The sequence below is a fragment of the Nanorana parkeri genome, unplaced genomic scaffold (assembly GCF_000935625.1).
Source record: "Nanorana parkeri isolate BGI_ZX_2015 unplaced genomic scaffold, ASM93562v1 scaffold1906, whole genome shotgun sequence".
Classification (NCBI taxonomy): domain Eukaryota; kingdom Metazoa; phylum Chordata; class Amphibia; order Anura; family Dicroglossidae; genus Nanorana; species Nanorana parkeri.
The window spans coordinates 84,778-110,102 of NW_017308174.1; the positions used below are offsets into that span (position 1 = coordinate 84,778).

At 45.9% G+C, this 25,325-nt stretch overlaps 1 protein-coding gene across 1 annotated transcript in view; it reads left to right on the plus strand.

The window, feature by feature from the left end:
* The first annotated feature begins 1,065 nt into the window (after positions 1-1,065).
* Positions 1,066-25,325, plus strand: part of BEGAIN (brain enriched guanylate kinase associated) — a 59,341-nt gene continuing 35,081 nt past the window's right edge. Inside the window, exons 1-3 of the mRNA XM_018572030.1 lie at positions 1,066-1,159; positions 3,473-3,587; positions 22,050-22,212. Coding sequence (XP_018427532.1) covers positions 1,066-1,159; positions 3,473-3,587; positions 22,050-22,212 — 372 coding nt within the window. The remainder of the gene's footprint in view (positions 1,160-3,472; positions 3,588-22,049; positions 22,213-25,325) is intronic.

A 25,325-nucleotide genomic window follows, 5' to 3' on the forward strand; every position in this document is an offset into this window, starting at 1 on the left:
GGAATGGACCCAGCAGCGGTGACAATAAGGAGTGCTGTTAAATTGTACCTCTCACCAGGGTAACCGGTTTCAAGCTGAACGCGGGGGAGACGGAATGCCAAGCGCCATGCTGTGCCTAAGCGCAAAGAATGTCTTTGTGCCTTTGGAACTCGTTCCTTGTTCATATTGCCTGTCTGTCACATTTTCTGTCCTTTTGGGCTGTTCACCGGTTGACTTTTGTATCCCACGCTCTCTGTTGGAGCACAGGTTCCACTCTTCTCCCGCATTCAGGAAGAGCGCAGGCTGCCATCTGTTCTTCAGTGGCATTATAATTGGTCAAATAGACAAAGTGGACTTTTTCTGATGATGCTCAGACACAATTAGGTCAGTCATCATGCTCAAGATGGTGTTTTTGGCCTTTAGTAAGTCTGCCAGGTTAGGCCAGGAATTTGTGTGTTACAGGTGACACCGTCACACCGCTGTCACGTAATGTAGGCTCACCCAGGTCATGGAGTCCAAGTAACACCCTGGTCTTCTTTACCAGAGCACCCCACAAGGAGTGATGGGCTGGTGACCCTAGTGGTCCCTGGGCTACTTTGCCCTAAGGTATAACCAGGTCGCAGCCCTTATGATTGCCTGACCAAAGGGGGTCACAGGAGCAGGGTGCCACTGGCTACCCTTTGGAAACTAGTAAATGACACTATATCTGGTGGAGGTTCAGGCTGAGGTGGTAGGCAAGAGTTTTCAAAGCCTGGAAAGAGGTTGAGGCAGGCGGTAAGCAAGAATAGTCCAGGTCCAAGCCGAGGGTAAGGCAGACAGAATTGATCAAAGTCTGGGCAGAGGTTGAGGCAGGTGAGAATAACAGGAAAGAGCAAGGTTAGCAATAAGGGCAGGAGACACGGGCAAAGTCGGTCAAATTGGAATAACAACAAGCATGGCCACAGGACCAGCCACTAGAAGGGAAAGTGTTTAAATACTCTCAAAGCCAGTAAGCACACCCAACATCAGGCTAAGGCACACTAACACACGCTTGCCGATGCATGTTAACTCACATGCACCAACGAGCACATGCTTGTGCTTATGAGTATGACCAGCCATAGCGAAAAGGCCATGTACTGGCTTGTGACACGTGCTAGGCGAGCAGGATGGGCCATGGCTGTGCATCACACAGATCCTGGAGGTACTGCAATAGTGTGCTGCAGAATGGAGCATGACTGGGGGGAGGAGGACCTGCTGCATTCTCTATGAAGAGAAAGTGATCTGGTAAGGGGCCTAAACGGTCATTTTGGGGAGTTTGCTTGGCAGAGGAAACAGTCCGTTCATCATTTGAACATTTGATCCACCTCTTAATTTTATTTCCTCTAATCACCTACCATCTAGTTTGTGACACACAGCCATGTATTGGCGTGCAGGATAAACAAGAACCTCTATGGCCTTACAGGGGCTTCAGCTTGTGTACGATCAGTGTGTATGGGAGGCTTTTACAAAGCATTTGCAAAGCTTTCAGCAAGCTTCAGGCAACTTTGTTGAAGCTTTTAAAGCACTCTTCAGGTCCAGTCCAAGGATGTCATGCACAGATGTAAATGGAAGCATGGGCTGTCACAAGCTGCTGGCAGGCTTCGGTTAAGTTTCAGGTAGTGCTGAGGTTTACTGAGGGCTCTTGCCAGCAATGTCCATTCCCATTAAGTTCTGTTTTTAACATCTCCATACTGGAGTTGAGGAATACATTAAAACACTCAACAAAGCTGCTTAAAGCCAAACTTCGGGATAAGCAAATATTGTATAAATTTCAGAGACATGATTATTCTTCCTTGAATCTTGGTGAGATTTGTGCAATTCTTCCAGATCTGTGCAGTAGTCCAGTATGAGCTTCCTGTAACACAGACCTGTCACTGCTGCTGTCTCTCCTTGTGCAGGGTGACTGGTCTTGTTTCCGCCCCCTCCTGTAATGAAGACCGGTCACTGCTGTTCTCTCTCCTTGTGCAGGGTGACTGGTCTTGTCTCCACACCCCTCCTGTAGTTTTCTGATTTAACCTGCAGTGGGCAGGCCTATTATAACATATTTATATAGCTGAAATATGTACTCTACTCAGTCTACTGGGCATGGCTAATTTAGGTCAATTGGTGGAGAGACATAGAAATGAGCCTGGGCAATGGTTTTAACAACAATTCAGTTATAAAGGGGACTGATTAGGGAAAGCTAACCAATTAACTAAGTAAGCACTGGAACTTCACCACCAAGGATGATTACCAATGATTGCCATTGATACTTAGCACTACATGGCAGATTAGACCTTCAAGACCCGAGATATGGGTGGACTGTGGTTGGCACAACCACCCACTTGGTTCTTATATCTCTTGGGGGTTCCTTTCCTGAGATCTGAAACTATGTTAATGGTTTTGCTTCTCACTCTTGCTCTATTCACTGTATTGTAAAGTAAGTGAGGAATCTTACAGGTTGGGTGAGCCAACATGTAGGGTTCTTTTGAAACTAGGCCTATGACCTTCGCTCATAGAATAGGCATGCTTCTGTCTTCTATGATCAGATTTCTTTACATCTCTGTATCCAGTTACTGTATAGTTGCTGCATAAGCTATGCACTGTGCTTTGTTACATGTTCCTTCGGATATATGTTTGTCACATATATAACGCTGAGGCTGTTTTCGTGCTGAATGCTAACGTTGGTCGCCAATATATCGCCATGTGTCTGTTTTATTTTTGGTTGAGCTTGAAATCTCCGTGGCTTTATATGTGATGCATCTTTTGCAGATAAACTTTAGAATGGGAAATGACTAGTAAAAGAACTTTCCAAAACTCTTGATTTATCTCCTTGTTGCAATCCTCCCCAAGCTTAAAAGGACTGATAGTTTAATTAATTTTACATTTTGTATTTGTGCATTAGGTTTGCTGTTCTTCTATAATTCTACATATTTTAATGTAGGCCTGACACAAGCCTGGGCAATGCAAATGTAAAATATAATAGAACAATATGTAAGCAGGAGTTGCCGTCAGTGAATGCTGCATGTCTAAATGAGAAGTAGATCTAGAGAAATGGGCAGCTGAAGTTGCATCAAAATCTTCACTATTTCTGTAAAAGTCAAACTTGGCCCTGCCTCTCAAGTATCCCCAATGGCTCACTAATATGACAGTCAAGCTCAGTGACCAATAGGCTGGCTTGGGGCAGAAGGGTGTGGGCCAAGCTGTACTTTTCCCCAAAATGCATGGAACTTTGTCTGCCTATATCTCCGGATCTGTCTTTTTTTCCCCATCCATTTGCATTGCCTAGGTTTATGACTTTGTTACCTAAGGTTGAAACATGCCTTTAGTTTTACACTTTGGAAACAAAACTTTATTACTAACTGATACATAGTACCTACCTTCCCCAACCTCCTTCACTAACCTCTAAATGACAGGTACACTTCTCCTGCAAAGTTTTGAAGTTCACAGTACACCGTGGTGTTCTAATATTTTGTTATGTATGTCCCGCATTTAGCCATGGTTTATCCTTTATACCGCAGGGTGCGAAATTCCTGGGTGCCCACCTGTCTGTGGCAACCTAAAATTCTCCAAGACAGTCACGCAAAATCTTCTCCTAGCTTCTGGGACAGGTAATTAACTACATGTGATGTTATGTTGTATTTTTGTAATTCAAGGACGTTGGCAGAGGGAGTTTCTTGATGTGGTTTCTTCACCTAATGCCTGAATGCATTTCTGGGAGCTATTTTGTATCCCTGCAAAATAACTACCAATAGAGAGCGAAAGCTGCCAATCCAAGAAATCAAGCAGTATCTATACGATCAGTTCAAGAGCATTGAGTTTCAGTGTTGGGTTGGTACCAGTGGGGTAGGTCAGTCGTTTGACATCTTATATCACTTGGTTACTCTGGTGGTGAGAGTAGTTGTCTCTGCCCGTTGCCTAAGACCGCAATAAAGGTGCCGCTATCCCAAAGCTGGACTTGGTTGCACATTATGAAAGTTAATTTGTAGTAGAAGGACACCATCAATGGACTGTGATAGCTATGGCGGTTGGGTGAAACTGGGTATTCTACTAGAGATATCTCAGCACCAGAGCTCACAATCGATATAAGAAAGCATTTGACCGCAACCACACAAAAATAAAATAGCCGTTTTTAAGGTGTGTTTTACACCCCCAGCCGGCCTGGATTGGGGGCTGCTAAAAACAGTACATGGACTTTCCATGCAGTTTGCTTGGTTGATGTGTGGCATGCCGCTGTGCACCTTTGCCCAGGAACTGCATGCATATTTAACTGTGCAAATACCTTGTGCCTTGTCTAGCGGCCTGGATGAAATTATGGTGGAGGTAACCATACCCCTGTAGGTCATCAGGCAGTAAGGACATTAAATTCCAAGCCACCTCTCTGTAAACCCTAAAATAAATATAGGTGGAGAATCCCTTTCCTCTGCTCTGTAGTAAGGGGATGCTCTGTTGGGGGGGAAGAGGCTGGGGGGTTTGTTTAAATGTCCTGGAGGAAGACTTGACTAAAGCTTTTTCCCAACTACCCTCCTTCCTCCTCCATGCCTCCTTCACTCGCTTCTGTTGACATGAATATGGGTGAGCACTAAATTATGGACAGGTAGCCCCAAAGGGAGACTGGTCAGCGCTATGCACGGGCGTGCACTCTGAGAAGTAGCATTTGACAGTGGCCCCATGCACAGCACTGCATGAAAAGCTTTTCAATTGATTTGATACCAACGGTTGATCCTTACTAGTTATTTGCTGATCTACTTTTGTAGCATTTTCTCGAGGAGACTTTAGCTTTAACTCTGGCCTTTTTGATACTGTTGTGCACATTGAGGAGCTGTCAGACCTCAGGGAGCCTTGTGGCTGTTACTCTCTGCTCCAGAATTGTCCTAAGGCAAAGCAAGGAAAACTCATTTATGGGGGGCAATTATACATTGTTCATAAGTCTCCACACTCAGACTGATGGAAGACTGAATATTTAAATCCCTACATATGTCAAACTGTGACTGGGTTTCTTGAAGAACCAGTAAAAGTTTGAATAAGGAAAATGGGAAATTAGACCTTACTGGGTTGCCCTGACATATATGTGTAGCATATACATGATGAAGGGTTACAATACCTGTCAGATTATGTATCCTTATTTTATTTGAATTCATTCATTAGGGAGATCTGCTACATTCCCTGTACTGGAGACACAACAGGAAATTGAGAGGAAATCTTAATTTAAGTGGAATTCTCCTTTTAGTAAGCGGTCACTGGAGTGAGTGCCCCACTTTTCTTTTCCAATGGCAGCCCAAACTTTTAGATTTTTCTCTTACTTTCAGTCCTGTGGTCAATGGTCATCGGGATTAATAAAGGAGTGCATCTCCCTACAAAACAGCAATAAAAACCTGACAGAAGTTCTAATCCTTCATTGTTCTTTATAAAACTACAAAAGAAAAAGTTTGGCCTATACATTCACTGTAAAATATGTAATTTCTAGGGATGCACCGATCTAGGGATTTTCGGATCGAGTACCGATATTAATCTTTCGGTACTCGCCGATACCAATCCCTAGCATGGAGCCAGCTTCCCGGACAATGAGCAAGTCGGGCGGTGTGTCATTAGCTGCTACCCGGCTTCTTGATTGGCCAGGAAGCTGGCTGCGTGCTGTTTGGCTAGCTCGATGCTGATTGCCTGTGAAGCCGGCTTCCCGGCCAAACAGCATGGACCCTGCTTCCCAGCCATTCAGGAAGCCAGGCGACGAGTCATTACCCACCGTCCGGCTTCCTGATTGGCTGGGAAGCCAGCTCCATGTTCCCTCGCGGCACTGCCGGTCAGAAGAAATCTCCTTCTGACTGGAAGTTTCCGCAATTGGGGATGTTATCGGAGTATTTGGGTGAGTAAGGGCTAGTTCACACCACAAACAGTGCGTTCCGGACCGATTTGGTGCTGCAACGCACTGGATCTGCATTCAGGGGCAGGAGGCGGCACATCAATGCCTGTGTTCCAGTCTGGTGTGGTCAGAAAAAATGCTGAATGCACTATTTTTTCTGACAACACCGGAACGCAGGCATTGGTTTGCTACACGTTCGGGGGTGGGCGATCGCACTGCAGCCAGGGGGCGTGGCTGCGGTGCCATTGACTTCAATGCACCGCCACGCCCTCTCCTGCCCCTGAAAGCGGGGAACCGGCCCGGATGCGATCTAGTGATCCCTAGTAATTTCTAAATAAATCTTAGAAATACATTCAAGTACCTTAACTATGAACAACAATGTATCTTATTTGTGTATCACTCGGCTGTAGATCCTCCAATCATCTCTGAATTGGTGCTGACACTGTCCTTCCTTCTGGAGGGGGGCTACTTTTGTTCCCCATGGTCCCTGTGCGTGTTGTAAAGCAGTCACCGCTCCAAGCTCACTCCCGGGATGGACTACAATCTCAGGTTTAGTTTACTAATTTATATTGAGCTTGTAGTCCATCCCGGGAGTGAGCTTAGAGCGGTGGCTAAAGCCGAGTGATACACAAATAAGATACGTCAAGGTATTTTAACCCAATTTTAAGATTTTACTCCTGAGTTTAGTACCACGTTAAGACAACAAAGTAATCCAGATATTGTTTCTTTTAGGACAAATAAGTCTTTATTTTGGCGATATTGCCTTGCAAAAATAGTTTTATTGTGTATGCAATACATAGACAAATTAAAGTAACAACACTAAAAAACATTAACTTTTTTCCACTTTAATTATTGTTATTTTATAAAAAATAATGTAGATAAAAAGTAAATATTTTATTCCTTAATTTGTCCAGTTTAAAAAAAAAAAATTGAAATCATAATTTTTAAAAAACAACGACCGCCGTCCCGTCACTGCGACAAACACCTGCCACAGAATGGCATTTTGACAGATGGCAGCAACTTATAAACAATTGGGTGGAGCTAGCAGTGACAGCTAGCTCCGCCCGACTGTTTACAGTTGTATCAGGTGAGCAATTAATGGGCTTTGCCCAATCATGGCTCTCACAGTTCTCTGTGCCCTGATTGGGCAAAGTCTTGCATCTGACCTGCGGTCAGGTGCAAATCTTTAGCCAATTATGGCTTCAGAAGGCGCCCACCGAATGCCCTGATAGTTCATGTGTTCGGCAAACACACGAACTAGCGATGTTCGAGTCAAACTCATGTTCGGCTCGAACATCGAGCCCAAACCTGTTCTGCAATCCACATGATCTCCACAGTACCCTTGGCTTGACATTGAACACAGTACAGTAGATGTAGAAATTGAAATCGTCCATTCCATTAGGGTCAGGGGACATTCAATAGAGTAGCCAATGTGTTTCAGGGGTCCAAAACACAAACCCTTCATCAGCTTTCAAGCTGCAGGGATTGTAGTCCACATACATGCTTTGGCTTTTTAAGCCCTGATGAAGGGGGTGTAATTTGGACCATTGAGTTGCGTTGGGTACTAGACATGTAAATTTATTGTCGTACCGAATGGATATTTATACGAATTTCCCTAAATTCGGACATTCAGATGCATCCAAATTTCCGAATTTAAACGAGTCCAAATGCGAACAAATCCGAATGTTCCTTTAACGAAAATTTGGATCCATCCTAATTTTGTTAAACATGAAACTAAATCAGACATGTTCTCTGGCCAATGAGATGGGTTTTTTTGGCTGTGACTTTGTTCTGAAACAAAGTCGTACGGATCCGAAATCGGTATAACAAACTCAAACAAATTTTGGATCCGAAAAAAGAAAGAACTAAAAATCTGAATTAAACCGAAACAAAACTCATTTTTTTGTGGGGTTACATGTCTATTGGGTATTCGAATGTCCCCCGACTCTATTAAATAAAGTTTTATCTAGACTATTTTAATTGGTGTGGAGCCTTCAATTCCTACATCATCTTGGAAAACTAAATGTCATTCTGTCAGGCTTTACATTGACTTTCATGAATATTATGAATGATATGAGTAGTACCAATTTCAATTAAAAGTCCCATGGCCTTAAAGGAGAACTATGAGGTAAGTGTTTTTCCCCATAGTTCCCCTAAGCCCTCGTTCACACTTGAACGTTTTGTAGCGCGTTCTACGCTCGACGAACGCTCTACAAAACACTCAAAAATATAAATCCCATTGTATTCAATGGTCTCGTTCCCACCTTGGCGTATTTCCGCCCGTCCCTAACGCGCTACAAAACGGCCCACGCCTGAAAAGGTACATGTACTACTTTGGGCCGTTTTGTTGCGCGTTTCCATTGGGATACAGCCAAGTAGCCTTCGGAAACGCGCAACTTTTTTACCGCGAATTGCGGTAAAAAAACCGCGTGTCAGACGTGCATATGCAATACGCCTAGGTGTGAACGAGACCTAAGGGTCACGGGAGGACATAGATTAGCATACTCCCGTGACCCAAAGCTCAGTATATACTAAGACCGCCGGGACAGATCCCGACATTACTGTCGAGATCCACCCAGCTGCGTGATTGACAGCTGGCTTTGCCTATCTAGAGGCTGAGCCAGCTGTACCCACCCTCTCCCCCGTTTGTTCCTCCAGTCAGCGCTGGAGGATCGGAGAGTGGAGGGGGGAATCTCTGCAAGGACAGGATAGAGAAGCGAGCGACGGTATGTGTTCGCTCACTTCACGATCAATAGAGCCGACGTGTTACAGTTTCATTGTCACACGTCGGCTCGAACTATGAGGATGAGTGAAAATCACTCACCTCATAGTTCTCCTTTAAAGTGGACCTTTACTCCCCTTGACTAAAAATCACATCAGCATACATCTCTGCATACTGATAAGAAATCATCTTACGTTCATTAGCTAAACAAACATATTTTCATTTTACTTACAATTTTTTTTCCCCACTTCCTGGTCCACTTCTGGCACAAATGATGCAATCGTGCCCAAGCATTGCATCCTGGGAAGGTTACATCAGCAGAGCATTGCTGGGAAATCTCATCTGTAATCTCATGAGATCTCAGGGAAAGGAATTTTCCTCCCCTGAGATGATGTGCATGGTCACATGTCCTAGTCACATGTGCCAGAGGTCCAGGAAGTAAAGGGCAATCTAGTAACTAACCTGCCCTTAGTAAAAAATTGCCACTGTCAGAAGAATGGGAAGGGAAAGAAAAATAAGGTATGCAAAGAATAAAAAGCTGGCAATTATCTAGAAGTATCTGTGTGTAGATTGCAATTACTAAACATTTCTAAAGGTGCCTTTGTTGTTATTCTGAAGATATGGGTACAGGTCCACTTTAATTACACCTCTACCTGCAGGTCACAATGCTCTGTGCTGTGCAAAATGTATTTTGCAGCAAAGGCCAGCTTGTCTGTGGCTGGGGTTGTACTGCACCCAAACCATGCAGAAATAACTAATGGGCAGGGCTCAAAGTACAGTGACTCCTATCAGCTTCAACATGAATTGAGGAGTTTCTTGCTTATTGAAAGTAGTTTCTATTGATGCCTTTATCATTCTTTTATTGTATCACAGCTAATGACGCAGTCAGTTTAGCCTCTAGGTTCCTCCAGCTTGTAACAGTTTAAACGTTTTAATTGGCCCCTTTGCTAAAACAATAAATAGATCACCGCTGTCTCTGTCAAATGACTTGAGGCAGGATTGAAGGGGGTTACTTAAAGTTTAGCATCTATAAGGATGGCCTTTTAGACTTTTGTTGGCTTTGTTTTCTAGATATACATGTGAAAAAGATCAGTTTGCAAATAATATCATTTATGTGTGCTTATGTTATAAAATCTGATTTTGATGCATAGCTTGTAATTCTGTATGTGCAAGGGTGGGCAGCCATATTTGTTCACCGCATATGAAGGCTCTGTGTCCTGCTTAGTAGTGCTGCACAGTGAATATATCTTGCAGCAATTTACCAGGCAGCTTCTGGCTGATGGAAATTAAAACACTCTCTGCAGTCTATATTTTATGTATATGTAATATGGGAAGTCTTTATGTAATGACCCCAAACTGGTAACCAGAGGCCATGTCATCTTCGCCTAGTTTTTGTTTTATGCATTAAAGGAGAACTATGAGGTCAGGGCTTTTCCCCATAGTTCTTCTTAGGGTAACGGGAGATGAGGCTGTCTGCTCCTCCCTGTGTATTAGCTAATATACCTTTATTTGGAAAGAAGGTGAAAGTTATATGTGGCTATATTTTGTTGACCACAGCAGCAACATAACTGCTACCCCACTTCCAAATAACGCATCCCAAATAAGTCTCCTAGTTTCTTTGCCAGGAAAAAGTTAATACTTACCTGTCCCACCATTGATCTTCACTCTGATGAAATTGTTTTGGTGAATTGATTTTGGAACTGTGTTTTTTTTTTTTAGGGAAGGTGGGGTTATTAAGTGGGGAATTTGTTGGTTTCTTCCTTTTTCTGTATTTTATGGGAACACCTGATCCGGTGACTACTTCTTTGAAGAGATTTCCTCTCACTTCCTGTTGTGTCTTCAAACTGCAGGATTGTGAAATGAAACATCACGCTCTGCCTATTGGTTCAGATAGTACATCTTTATTCAATATAAGGTTGAGGAGGACAGTATAGAAATATCCAACGTGTTTTAGGGGCTTATAAACATTCCCCTTTCATCAGGGTATACCCAGTGTGTGAGAATGGATAAAATTCTTTAGCAGCTGATTTGGCACTTCAAATTACAATCTTGCAATTTGACACCACAAACCAAGAAGACGGTGGAGATCCTCTGGGGTGTAGAAGCTGCCTGTCCGGTAGCCAAATCACCTATACCAGAGGTAGACAAACCCTGGCCCTTCAGCTGAGGTTTAACCACAAATCCCACCATGCATCTGCCTCTGGGATTCATGATTGTGGCTGTCAAGAGTCTTGCAATGCCTCATGGGATTTGTAGTTGCACCACAGCTGGAGGGCTGGAGTTTGCCTGTCCCTGACCTATACCGTCTCTTTTGCAGCCTAATAGGCCGGCCACACCTATAGAACAAACCTTGTGAGTCCAGCGTTTTTACTCCACTTCTTTCCTGTAGTGTCTTTGAGACAGGAAGTGAAAGAAAATCTCCCCAACAGCAGAAAAATTCAATCCTGATGAGGGTTTTAACCATTCCCTACTCTATCCAAAACTAACAGGGCTATTCACTAAAGGGTGAAGGGTTTGGAGAAGTGAGGAGAAGTGAACAATCTAGGACAACATAGCTGAACTGGAAAGTGAGCTGAATTGGAGAATGTTTCCAAACCAGCTATGTTACCCTCGATCAGGGTGCCTACAATTTTTCATCTGGAGATCTACTTTTCCAATGACGAGCTCAATGAGATCTACCAACGAAAAAACACCTTTATTTAGAAAACAAGCACATTAAAATCGTTACTGGGACTACTGCCACTCTCTCGCGCTCTCTTCCCTGTATCTCTCTCTCTCCTCTCTCTGCTGTCTCTCTCTGGGCCGGTTCACACCACAAAGTCTGCATTCCAGAGCGTTCAGCCTCTGGAACGCAAGTTGGCTGGCTCCCTAGTGTGCCTGTGTTCCAGGTGCGGGTGATCGCACTGCGGACGGGGGCGTGGCTGCGGTGCCATTGACTTCAATGGACCGCCACTCCCCCTCCCGCCCCTGAACGCAGGGTGCTGGCCGGCTTGCATTCCAATGCGTTCCAGAGGCTGAACACTCAGGAACGCAGACTTTGTGGTGTGGACAGGCCCTCTCTCTTGGCTGTCTCTTCTCTCTCTCTCTCTCTCCGTCTGTCTCGCTCTCTCTCCGTCTGTCTCGCTCTCTCTCCCCGTCTCTCTCCTTCTCTCCGTCTCGCTCCCATGTCTCTCTCTCTTTCTCTCCCCTGTCTCTCTCTCTGCTGTCTCTTCTCTCTGCTGTCTCTTCTCTCTCCTGCTGTCTTACCTGCACTGCAGCAGCTTCCCGGGTCTCCTCTCAGGTGCGGTGTCCTGTCCTCATCGCCTTGCTCGTTTGGCCGAATGTGCAGACAGGGAGAGGTGTCCAGCCCCTTCCTGTCTGCAGCGTCTGACACATTCAGCCGCACGAGCACTGCGAGAGGGAGCTCATATAACCGAGTCGACCACGATCTACCAGTGTACGCTTTGCGATCGGTTGGCAGATCGCGATCAACCTAATGGGCACCCCTGCCCTAGATTGTTCACTTCTCCTGCCTTCTCCAAACTCTTCACCCTTTGGTGAATAACCCTGTAAAAAGTTGTGTCTAGAGATGCACCTCGGTGTACACCACCCTGAGAAATAGTTTTGGGGGGAGAATTTCTTTTACATGAAATTCCACAGATGTGTCGAGCTGTTTGGAACCCTATTTCAGCTTACCTAGTCTATTTAGCAATTAATAAATAATACCGCCCGTCCCTCGAGGTCTGCGTGAATTTATGCCTCAACATGTAACAGCCTTATCTCTAAACACAAAACATATTGTGAGGCTGGAAATTATACAGGAGGAGATAATAAACAATAAATAATGTATAAGCCCCGGAACTTTTTTTTTTTTCTTACACTGAAATCCTTTCGGTCTTGTCGCTCCTCATTTAGAGTCGGTCCTTCCATCTCTTTGGAGTACAGTGTTACCTGCTTCATCCCCTTGGCTCAATGTGTTGTAATCTCATAAAAGCTTAAAGCACCTCTGCGGATCTCTCATTTCTGATTATTCCAATCTTTTTTTTCTTTAATAAAAACTTAATGTGTGCCCCCCCCCCCCTTCCCCCGCTGTTTTGCGTCATTAGCTCAATTTTCTCCCAGTTAAATGCACCGTCCTGATTGCAGCGGATGAAGAGCTCCTATGATTCAGAAGTAACTCTGTGACTGATTAGGACTCTGGCTGTTGCATTAGGGAGAGCAGAGTGCAGAAAAATGATTTAGATCACCAAGCAAAGCAAATCGGACACCGAGATGGGGGTGAGCTAATAGGCTGGCACGAATCGGAGATGAATGGTTCGCTACAAGCCGGCATTTGCTGGGAAGAGGCGATTTGCTCAGTTGGCAAACCCAATTCTTCTCAATCCCACTACTTGATGTGATCCAATGAGAATTCTGTTTTTAAAACCGTAGTTGTATTTAACCAATTGAAGACCCGCGGTGTTACACCCCCTTCCTGTCCAGGCCATTTTTCAGTATTCAGCACTGAGGTACTTTGACTGACACTGTATTCAGTCATGGAACGCCATAGCGAAATTCGTTTTTTAATAATTTTTCTGGGACAGATAGAGCTTTCTTTTGGTGGTATTTAACCCAGGGGCGTCCCAAGGCTGGGTGACACCCGGAGCGGTAACCGAGTGTCACCCCGCCGAGACGTCTCTGCGCACCCCCTGCACACCCTTGTGACGCCACTGATTTAACCACCACTGGGGGGTTTTATCTTTTACTAAAGAAACAAGTACTGAAAATGTGGGGGAAAAAACTGTTTTCCACACGTTATGTTATGAAATATTTATTACCCAATTTTTTGGGTAAAACATAAATGATGGCGGTCACTTCTGGTAAAAAGATGCCAAACATGTCAAGTGTTAGGGATTGTTCACACCAAATGCAGACCAGATCTGCATGAGTATCTACACACGCAGTGCAGTGTGTTTTAGCCGCGTTCAGGGCCGTTTTTACATAAGTTTTTGATGCGTTTGCATGCGTTCCAGAGCAGGTAAAATGGGGCTTGCTGCAGTTTTTTTTACATGCTCTGGAACTGAACGCTGCGGTGTGAACTAGAGCCCAAAATACCATTGGAATACATTGGACGCAGTTTTGATCCGGTCTGTAACTGCTCTGCTCTGCTCCTGGAACGCACTTGATGTGAACTAGCCCTTAAAATCCCATGCGCCCGCAATCGCAATAAACTACCATACCCCAAATTGCCCATAGGCAACACTTTTTAAAAAGCTTTTATTGCTAATCAGTTTAGTGCTATCACTGATTGATGGCCCTAGAATTATTGCTCGCACTGGGACTTTTGCGGTGATATGTAACGTGTGTGGTTTAATTGTCGTTTTCGTATTTAGGTGCGCCCAACGTGTGTTTGCGTTTGTGTGTGTGTGTAGGTGGGAGTGGGGGACTTTAAAGAATTTTAAAATATTATGGGGGTTTTTTATGCAATAGCAAAGAGGATGTGACAGATCCTCTATAAGATACAGTCCGTGTACCCATCGCATTTAGAAACGCTGCTCCATGAGATAAGAAGTGGGTGCAGCAGGGGTCAACGGGTGACTTCCGTTAAAGTATAAGTAAAGGATGGACACCGGCACTCCAAAGCCAATCCAGTACGTCTATGTGTGTATCTTGTGTATCTTGTGTTTTGCATTTGCAACAAGTACATGAATACATAGACGTACTGGATTGGCTTTGGAGTACGTCTATGTGTGTATCTTGTGTATCTTGTGTTTTGCATTTGCAACAAGTACATGAATACATAGACGTACTGGATTAGCTTTGGAGTGCCGGTGTCCATCCTTTACAGATCCTCTTTAAGGAGACATCACCGGACCCCTAATGTCACCTGGGGACCCCAAAAAAGCTGATGAAGCAGAGATCTGCTTCACCAGTTCCTTCTACAGCTATAACAGCCGGAGAAATGACAGTCTGAAAGCGGAGGTGATGTAATTCACATTGCTTCTACATTCAGAGATTGGAGCGGAGATCAGCCGGTGGAATGTGCTGGCCTCCCCTCCAACTCAGCCACAAAGGTTACCCCATAGTTCTCTTTTAAATTACAAAATGGCTTGTTCAACAATTTTATATGACATTGTATTTTTTTTAAAGAATTCTTCAGTCACCCTTTAAGCAGTTGTCACTAGAACAATTGACCTCATTGGAAGATCTTCCCTCTGTTTGTGTCACAGTGACTACCCCAAATGTTGGATATTCCCTCACTTGCAATCCTAATGGTCCCCAGCTAGGAAAAGAAGGCGGGGTCAGAACACAACAAAATGAAGAAACCAAGCGACAGAGAGGCAATGAAATGTCATGGAGACAGTGGAAACTTTACAAGTGTATCACATGGAGAGGATGCTAAGAGAGTGAGGCTTTAATACATGCCCCCCATTAATCTCCTGGTCTGAGCCCGCTGTAAGATCCAGAGTCAGCATGATTGCATGTTATTCCCCACCCATCGGGAAATCAGCTGTATGCAGACCGCAAAGCTTTGCATTTAAAATATATTGTGACCTATTCATCAGTCACTAAATCGCAGCTTATCGGGTGTCAACGCGGTGCCGCGGAGCACTAGCAAATAACATGCCCGTACAAGGAATAATTCCTTTAAGGCCAACCCTGGGCAACGTGTGAAATTGATCAGTGAATGTTAATGTTGTTCAGACAGCCACTGCTCTGAAGAGAAGAAGCCGCTCTGTTTAAAGGGCCAGTCCATCCAAAAACTTGTATTTTAGTTATAGTTTAGTTATAACCAGGTGGTTATTTTGGTGTCACCCCCTCTAAAACTTGGGCACTCAATCATAGACCGAGAGCCCGGCAGTGTCAAGGGAGACTCTGCAGCATACCTCATCCCGCCGGGTGAACGTCCCCTCCTCTCTCTGCCAGCGTCCATCACCAAGATGACAGGTGTCAATTAGATGACCGTGCATGTGACGTCACGCGCATGCTCAATGATGTCACTTCGGGGGTCTCTGCCTCGGAACACCCGGCCTCGGGACGCCCCTGCTGATCTGTCCACCTGGGTGTTGGATGTTCCACCCACCGTTATGTATTCCAGCACACATAGCTGAGCCCTAGGAAGATATAAAAAACACATTAAGGCAGCTCTGCAAACATTAATACATCATTAAACAGGAAATGTCTGTTGTTATGTGTTCAGATGAAGTATTGAGATCTTGAGGAATGCGGAATTAAGTTTTACTTGCTTAGAAGAACATTATATCAGAATACAGCATTATACAGCATACAGAACTTCCTGTATATATCATCGATGAGCAAGCACGGAGACTAACATTGTACTACACTGCTACCTACAGCTCAAAAGACATAATTACAGTCAGTAATACAATCAGTACATGCCAGTATATGCTGTTGTATTTCCAACACCCCTTCTCAACAGCATGTGCGTTGCTATATGAGGTTTAGCTTCTCTCGAAGGAAACTGTGACGATCCTTTGGCAATGGCTTGGTGAGTGCATCCCCAGTCATTACTTCTTCTGCTGCCTTTCTTCTTTTATTGGCTTGGTGTTTTGGTAATTTTGTATATGTCTTCCCACGATGTTGGTTCGAGTATTCGATGTGTCTTAGCAGTATATGACAGCTTGCAGGTTGGTATTCCCTTTGCTCGAGTGGATCTTCTTATTTCAAGTTGTTCAGCAGAATTTAACATGGAACTTGACTTATCCATTATGAGTTCCACCTCTTGTTCTGACTCCTGTGCGGCTTCACTTTGCTGGTTCACTGTGCAAATTCACTTCACAACTTCCCAGGATCATTGTTTCTGGTGATGAGTTCTCATCAAAGTAAACGCTGCGAGTTATTGTCACTTCGTCAGTCTTTGGGTGGAGGATTCTATATCCCTTACTTTGATCACTATAGCCCACCAGAATAACTTCAATGGCTGTGTTCCCTAATTTGGATCGCTTCTCTTTGGGAATATTGGCGTAAGCTTTACACCTGAACACTCTGATGTGCCCTAGGCTAGGCTTCCATCCATTTCACATGGGGTGCTTTCAATGGCTTTTGAAGGCAATCTGTTTTGTAGGTATGTTGCAGTTATGACTGGTTCTCCCCAGTACTTCTTAGGTAGGCGTCTGACGGCATACATTTGGCCATTTCTATAAGAGTGCCATTTTTCCGTTCTGCTACACAATTGTGTTCAGGAGTGTATGGTCTGGTGGTCTGGCGGCATGTAATGACTCGCCGCCTGGCTTCCTGATATCAGAAGTTCCGGTATCGGGAATAGACATCGGGAGCATTTGGACGAATATAGATACCCGTCCAAATACTCGGTATCGGTGCATCCCTATCATAAACTGTAGACTTCAGCAGTCAGTGTAACATACAACATAGTATATAGAGTATAGTAGTCAGGAGTATGTAACCTACAACATGGTATAGAGTCTTGGTTCTCAACTGGTGGGTCGTGACCCAAAAGTGTGTCGCGACCCCATTTTCAGTGGGTCGCCACGTGCCTTCCACTTTTCTATGTGAGAGGTTCCTCAGCTTCCCCCTAGCTTAGCAATATTAGTTCTTGCGCTAGCCATTCAGAATATGCTGCATGGTGCCAAGTGTCAGCTTGAAGTGGGGTGGGGTGGGGTGGGGTCGGGTTGGCTGGAGCAATGGCCGCAAGGGAGCTCCATCCATACATGCTTTGCTTACAGCTCCCTCACGTGGCCTGTAGAGGTGCCTGGACAGGAGTGACATCACATTCTGGCTCCCGCCACCTCTACAGGGAGTTCTACATGCAATACATGTATGGATGGAGCTCCGTCACAGCCCAGCAGCCCAGCACTGGACCCCAAGCTGAGGATCGCAAGGATCGCCTGCACCGGAATGCACGGTACCGCAATGCCGTGCGTTCCATTGCGGTGGGACTTGGGTCGCCACTTAATGTCCAAGGACGAATGTGGGTCCTGAGGTTACACAGGTGGAGAGCGTGTGTAGTAGTCAGGAGTATGTAACATACAACATGGTATACAGAAGTAGTGGTCAGGAGTATGTAGTATATATTAGCTACATCACAGTGGCGTCACAAGGGGGGTGCGGCCAGCACCCGGGTGACAACATCATTAGCTTGCTGGAATACAGATCAGAAAATGTGTCATCCGCTTTCTGAAAGATACAAATTGCTATATAAAAAACCGAGTTAATTACAGACGCGTATTCCCCAATCCGGGAAATCAGCTTGTCGGCGTGAACTTTAGAAAAAACAGCCGACGGCGAATTCTCGGTTTGTGGAAAGGTAAATTGATTTCTGCGCCTTACACTGGGTTTTAATCACGTCTCTCTGGAGAGGTCCAGGATCCTGGAACAAAGGAAGGGCTTTCTATCTCCGGAAGGTCACATAGCCGCAGTTCAGGGAAAGGTCTGTGGAATACGATCACCTCGGAGAATGGTGATAATGAAATAACAGGGCCGGTGTGCCTGAGACGTGTCTATAGGAGGCTCTGCATTAATGGCGGTCTGTGGGAGGGAGTTTAATGCGCGAGGATTCATGAATGAGTCACTGATTCAGAGTAGGTCTGCACTATTGATTCTTAAGAATGGATGAGCTCTGCCAGGTGCTGTTTGGATGCATCATAATCCCAGCTTTTGGAAACCGAGTGAAGGAAAAGTAAACATTCATACACATGTGCAAGACTTTGTAGAGCTAGGATCTGTTTGTGGCCGCTCCCTAGCATGCCATAGCTCAGTGATTTCTCATTGGTGTGCTTCATGCGCCAGTCATGATGATGCAATGTTGGGACAGGGACGACATGGATCACACTGACTCCCAAAGACCTTAAAGCCCGATTATGTTTGGGGTCCCTTTAAGAAATAATGGCACCGCAAGCCCGTTGCACGTTTTTGACGCGTTGCGTGAACACTTTGCAATTTGGCGCACGTTCACACAACGTGAAGGTGTGAACACGGGATTAAAGCTGGCCCATACATTGATCTACTTTTCTCGTTCAACCCGTGGGCCGAACAAGAAAAACAGAGCAGATTCCTCCATCAACGTTTAAGAGTGTGTCGATTTTAAGGAATCCCGCTGTGTGCGTTGTATTTTGACAGCGGCTGCCGTCACAACACCCGACCAGTATTGGCAGCTCGTTGGCTGCCAGCTCTGATCGAACGCAGATTTTCCGAGCGGCCCCTTCGATCATCTGATCGAGGAATGCCGACCGAAAGGAAGCCAACAGCAGCACACAGACCGGGTGACACTCCGCCATGTCTTCATCGTGCGCCACCTCACGCATGCGCAATTACGTCATCGCGCATGCGCGACCATCTGATTGATGCCTGCCGGCGGCCATCTTGGTGATGGACGCCGGCAGAGAGAGGAGGGGACGTTCACCCGGCGGGATCAGGTATGCCATCTGGTCCCGTCCTCTCTCCTGACACTGTCGGGCCCTCGGTCCATGACAGAGTGCCCGACTTTTTAGAGGGGGGGTGACACCAAAATGACTGTGAGTCATTTTGGTGTCACCCCTGCAATGGTGACACCTGGGTGCGGGTCGCACCCCCCTTGTGACACCACTGGTGTATGGGAACCCTTTGAGGAGGTGTGGCCATGACTGCCTGTGCAAAGGAGGAGTGGTTGTAGGACACTGAGCGTCATCCAAGCAGGAAGTAGGGGCGGACACTTTTGCATTAGCAAAGATCTGCGGTGCTACACAGTGGGAGTGAAATAGTGAAACTGTCACAAAGGAAACACGGAGATTGCTGCTGTAAATGCTTCTCTTAGGCATTGCAAATTTTCTGCCAATTTGTACTAACCATTTTAAGGATAACTCCAGGATTTAAAAAAAAATAACCCTTGCAGTGGGGCTACCCGCACACTGCAAGAGTTAACTGCTCGTTCGTCCTGAAAATAAAGAAGTACTACTCACCCAATCCTCAGTAGTGACCGCTGACCTCTCACCCTCTCTGCTCTGGCTGTGGTATGTCCCTTGGCATCCACATGCATTAGACGTGATGACGTCATGGATCCTTAGACCACCAGGGGAGGCAGAGGCTGCAGGCACTGGTCTAGCAGCCAGAGGAGACTGAGGATCGGGTGAGCATATCTTCTTTGTTTTACCCTTTAAAAAATAAAATACTGCTTGGTATCTAATGTGTTTTATGGCCACCCCCATAACGATATTAAATGGCCATTTCTCTTAGCAGTGACCATTGGGTTCAGTCAGTCACTAGCATCCTCTATCTCATACAGACTCTGTACAGGTGTTCTCAGCTCCGCCCACCTGCTGTAGGGACCGGTGGAGCTAGTGAACGGACCTTTTGGTGTTACCGTTGTCGTGGGAGATTTTAAATACAGGGACAGATCCATATTTTTTATTGATTTACCATAATGCCTTGGTCCAGACGCCTATCTTTCCTCGTGCCCCGGTTTGCTGACCGTGACAGTCTGCTCCAACCGTGACACCCAGGATGCAATGCTTGGGCACATTACATTATTTGTGCCAAAGCGGACCAGGAGGTAGAAAGAAAGAAATTGTTTGACTAATGAAGTAAAATGAAAATGTTTGACTAATGAATGTGAGATGACTTCATATCGGCATGCAGAGCTATATGCTGATGTGATTTTTAGTGAAAGGGGGCAAACATCCACTTTAATCTTCTAGCTTGGAGGAGGGAGGAGTTTCTTTTCCCTGCTGTGTCTGTGTGCTTTGTGTGGACACAAAAGGCTGACTAGCACACACAAGGGTGGCTCCGTAGGAGATACCCTAAAACAGGATATCGGGGCCAGTGCTCAGGGGACCTGCTGATTCTGCAGGAAACTTTTAGGCTAGGTTCACACCTAGGCGACACCTCACCGCGCGGCAATCGTGCACGATTCCACGCGGATTGCCGCGCGGTCGGGAGTCGCCAAGGGGTGAACCGATCGCGCTGTGGGTGCCATTATTTTCTAATGACATCCCAGTCTGCCAGGCGGATCGCGCAGTTTCCCGACGCTATTCCGCCCGTGCTTCCGGAACACGATCACGGCTAAAACGGCACGTGCGTCGTGTATCGCAAAAAAAGGTACTTGTACCCCTTTTCTGCGATTGCCGCGCGGATGTCACCCCATTAAAATCAATAGGGCCACGTGGCAATCGCTGCCTGCATTGTGCAAGACCCAAGGAGGCACGGACAGGAGTCGCCAAGGTGTGAACCAATCGCGCTGTGTGTGCCATTATTTTCTAATGGCACCCCAGTTATGCTGGCCCGACCGCGCGGTTTCCCCGCCGCGAGTCTGCACGTGCTTCCGAACACTAAAACAGCTGCACGTCGTGTACAAAGAAGGTACAATCGGTGCCTGCATTGTGCAGGACCTTATGACACCCAGGGCGCGTATCCCAAGTGTTGTGCGGTGTATTGCAGGTGTGAACCTAGCCTCAAACATCAAGAAGCCGCATCCAGTGATTGCATTAGGATATGAACTAAAATGTTAGATATGAACTAAAGATACATTTTTCACTTATAATTTCCTTTTTATTTTTTGCAAAGCAGTGACCCTCATAGGCCCCCAATGAACCTACATTAAAGGAGAACTATGGGGTTAGGGCTTTTACCCATAGTTCTCCTTAGGGTAACGGGAGGACACAAACTAGCATCCTCCCGTCACCCTAAGCTCAGTATAGCGCGAGCTACAGCTAGCTATATACTGAGACGCCGCAGTATAACACGAGCTACAGCTCGCGGTATACTGAGAAGCCGCAGCTGAAGTGGATCCCGACAATTGTGTCTGGATCCGCCCAGCTGCGTGAGTGACAGCTGGCTCTGCCTATCTAGAGGCAGAGCCAGCTGTACCCTCCCCCGTCTGTTCCGCCAGTCAGCGCTGGCGGATCGGAGTGGGGAGGGGGAATCCAGCCTGTCACGGCAGAGAGCCGTGACAGGATCTTGAAGTGAGCGAATGCCGGTATGTGTTTGCTCACTTCCCGATCTACTGAGCCGACCTGTGACAGTCTCATGGTCGGCACAGGCTAGGTGAGTAAAAAGCACTCACCTCATAGTTCTCCTTTAAACTGCAACCAGATGCTTACACGCGGGGCTTACGTTACAGCATCCTTCCCAAAGATTGGACAGGCGAAGGCCAATGCGACCCGGCAGACCGGAGGCTGGAATGTAAGTTTCACTGCGATCAGCAGATCCACGAGCTTCTTAGCAGCATTTTTTCGTCTCTAGCTGGAACAAACGTGAGACGAAAAAACTGTAATGTGGCATAAGAGCCCCTACGTAACATCAACTCACACTAGACATGAAAAAGGAGGCTAAGGAGGTGGCAGGGAGGCTGGTATTATTTTTTTCTTTTTGCTGTGTCGTGCCAATTAAAGGCAAGGAAAAGCATGAATAGTTAATGACCGTTTTGCATTGCAGAGAATGTGCAGCTCCTCCGATAGATTAAGAAATCTCAGACGGTGAGGGAGCGAGCGTCAAGCAGCTGTCTTGTACTCGGCGCTGCGTGCGGATCGTTCTTGTGTCTCCTGATAATCACGGTTGTTGGGAATTTTTTGTTCTTTTCAGCAGCTTGCAAGACCAGAAGGAGGAAGTGCAGAAACGCTTGTCGTACACGACTCACAAGCTGGAGATGTTGGAGAGCGAGTTCGATTCTACTAGGCAGTACCTGGAAACGGAGCTGAGGAGGGCTCAGGAGGAGCTGGAGAAAGTCACCGAGAAGCTGCGGAGGTCAGTCTCCTAATATACCGCCACCGCCATTGTTTTATCGCTCACCGCCATTGTTTTATCGCTCACCGCCATTGTTTTATCGCTCACCGCCATCGTTTTATCGCTCACCGCCATCGTTTTATCGCTCACCGCCATTGTTTTATCGCTCACCGCCATTGTTTTATCGCTCACCGCCATTGTTTTATCGCTCACCGCCATAGATCCACGAGCTTCTTAGCAGCATTTTTTCGTCTCTAGCTGGAACAAACGTGAGACGAAAAAACTGTAATGTGGCATAAGAGCCCCTACGTAACATCAACTCACACTAGACATGAAAAAGGAGGCTAAGGAGGTGGCAGGGAGGCTGGTATTATTTTTTTCTTTTTGCTGTGTCGTGCCAATTAAAGGCAAGGAAAAGCATGAATAGTTAATGACCGTTTTGCATTGCAGAGAATGTGCAGCTCCTCCGATAGATTAAGAAATCTCAGACGGTGAGGGAGCGAGCGTCAAGCAGCTGTCTTGTACTCGGCGCTGCGTGCGGATCGTTCTTGTGTCTCCTGATAATCACGGTTGTTGGGAATTTTTTGTTCTTTTCAGCAGCTTGCAAGACCAGAAGGAGGAAGTGCAGAAACGCTTGTCGTACACGACTCACAAGCTGGAGATGTTGGAGAGCGAGTTCGATTCTACTAGGCAGTACCTGGAAACGGAGCTGAGGAGGGCTCAGGAGGAGCTGGAGAAAGTCACCGAGAAGCTGCGGAGGTCAGTCTCCTAATATACCGCCACCGCCATTGTTTTATCGCTCACCGCCATTGTTTTATCGCTCACCGCCATTGTTTTATCGCTCACCGCCATCGTTTTATCGCTCACCGCCATTGTTTTATCGCTCACCGCCATTATTTTATCGCTCACCACCACCGCCTTAGTTGTTAGGATTGGGAACGAGATCAGCTTAGTTGTTACGGGTTGATGTGAAACATCTTTGTTCTCTGCAGAGCTCGTAATGATATGTTTTATGGAGCGGCCACAATGGTCGCCGAGCCTCTTTATCTCACTTCAAGTCCTCCCACATGGGCTCTGTCTGGAAAAAAACGGCTCCCTGTAGGCTCTACTGACATGAAACACCCACAATGCTCCTGGTAGACCATGTAATCTTTGCCTTGGCTGGGCTGCTCATAAACAGAGTTTGTACTCTGCAAGTGACGTGTTGGTGGAGCATTGAACCCAGTGATAGGTTAAAGGAGAACTATGAGGTGAGTGCCTTTCACTCATCCTCATAGTTCTAGCCGACCTGTGACAATGAAACTGTCACAGGTCGGCTCAGTAGATCGGGAGGTGAGCGAACACATACCGGCGTTCACTCACTTCTCGATCTGGATTCCCCCCTCCCCGCTCCGATCCTCCAGCGATGACTGGCGCAACGGACGGGGTAGGGGGCGGGTACAGCTGGCTCTGCCTCTAGATAGGCAGAGCCAGCTGCCACTCACACAGCTGGGTGGATCCAGACATAATTGTCGGGATCCGCTTCAGCTGCGGCTTCTCAGTATATAGCTAGCTGTATCTCAGTATATATACTAGCTCGCGGTATACTGAGCTTAGGGTGACGGGAGGACGCTAGTTTGTGTCCTCTCGTTACCCGTAGGAGAACTATGGGGAAAAGCCCTAACCCCATAGCTCTCCTTTAAATATAACTTGATGTATCAGGCAGATCTCTGTCAACCAGGGTGTCCCTAAGGGTCCTTGGCTATATCCCATGATCTGGCACGCTCACCCTTTTATATACGGCTTATACTTTGCAAGAAAGGGAAACCAAAGACAAACAGGAGCAAGGCCATCAATGGCAGCCTACATACTTCTTTTCTGATTGGTCTCCCTTAAAGATAAAGCCCAACTCCAGGTCAGGTAAGTCCCTACTTAGGAACCCCCCTCCCCACTGCAGCACCCCCTCCCCACTGTAGCACCCCCACATTCTTTATTTTAAAACATTATTGCAAATGTAGCTTTTATTGGCATGATCTTCAGTTCAATCACGTGACATCCTGGGGTCTCCTTCCTCTTCTTCTTGGGCAGCTGTACAATGCTGAGGATGTCAGCATGTAATAACGTGGGCGCTGTTCTCTGCTGCTTTTCCCTGTGAGCTCAGGGCAGTTTGATGATGTACCCCTAGGGGGGTCGGTCCTCAATGACCTGTGTTCAGAGGAAGGGGTTTGAATGATTCTGGTTGTCATTCATCCTGGAAGAGGAGAGATGGCTGGGACTGGAGGTGTGTGAAGAGTATAGCACTGGAGCATGCAAAGTTAGTTAGTACTACCTTTTGCCGCTTTTTTTTTTTCTTCAATGGGAGGGGGTAAGGTAAGGGATTAAAAAACATCAATGGAGTTGAGCTGTAAGCTTCATCATTTTAAGGTTAAAGTGATATTAAACCCTCAGATTTTTTAACATAAAACAATAGTGTAATGTGCGCCTTACTGTAATCCATGGTAGTTTCCCTTCTCTTTGCTGCTCTTCCTTTTAAATCTGTATCTCTTCTCATGCTGGGCAGAACTTCTGTTTTGCAGCAGACTGCCTTGTCTCTGGAATGGATACACGGTGTCTGTGTATAGGTTTGTATAGGTTCACAACCTGAGCCAGCACTACAGGAAGAGGCACTCAGCTGCAAAGGGAAGTTCTCCCCCAGCATGAGAAGACATAAGGATTTAAAAGGAAGAGCAGCAAAGAGAAGGGAAACAACCATGGATTACAGTAAGGCACACATTACAGTATTGGTTTATGTTAAAAAATCTGAGGGTTTAATGTCACTTTAAAGTAAACATTATTTTGGATTTTTAGCACTTGTTAAAATGCTTATGAATGATCATCATTAAATATTTGATCTCCATTTAAAATAAAGGTGCCCACTGCCTAAAATGTTCCCTTGATATAAAGTAAGTGTCGGTCGTTAAATCAGTGGATTCCATTTGTCACCTGTGAATTATAATTTGGTTACCTCCTCTAATAAAAAGGGAAACAATAATAATTTGAGGTCAATTTCAAAAATGTATATGTTTTGAAACAGTTTTAAATCTATTTGAGAACACAGAAGCAACTTCTGCATTTCAGACTCTCTGTCTCTAATTGAAACCTCAGATGGAACCATTT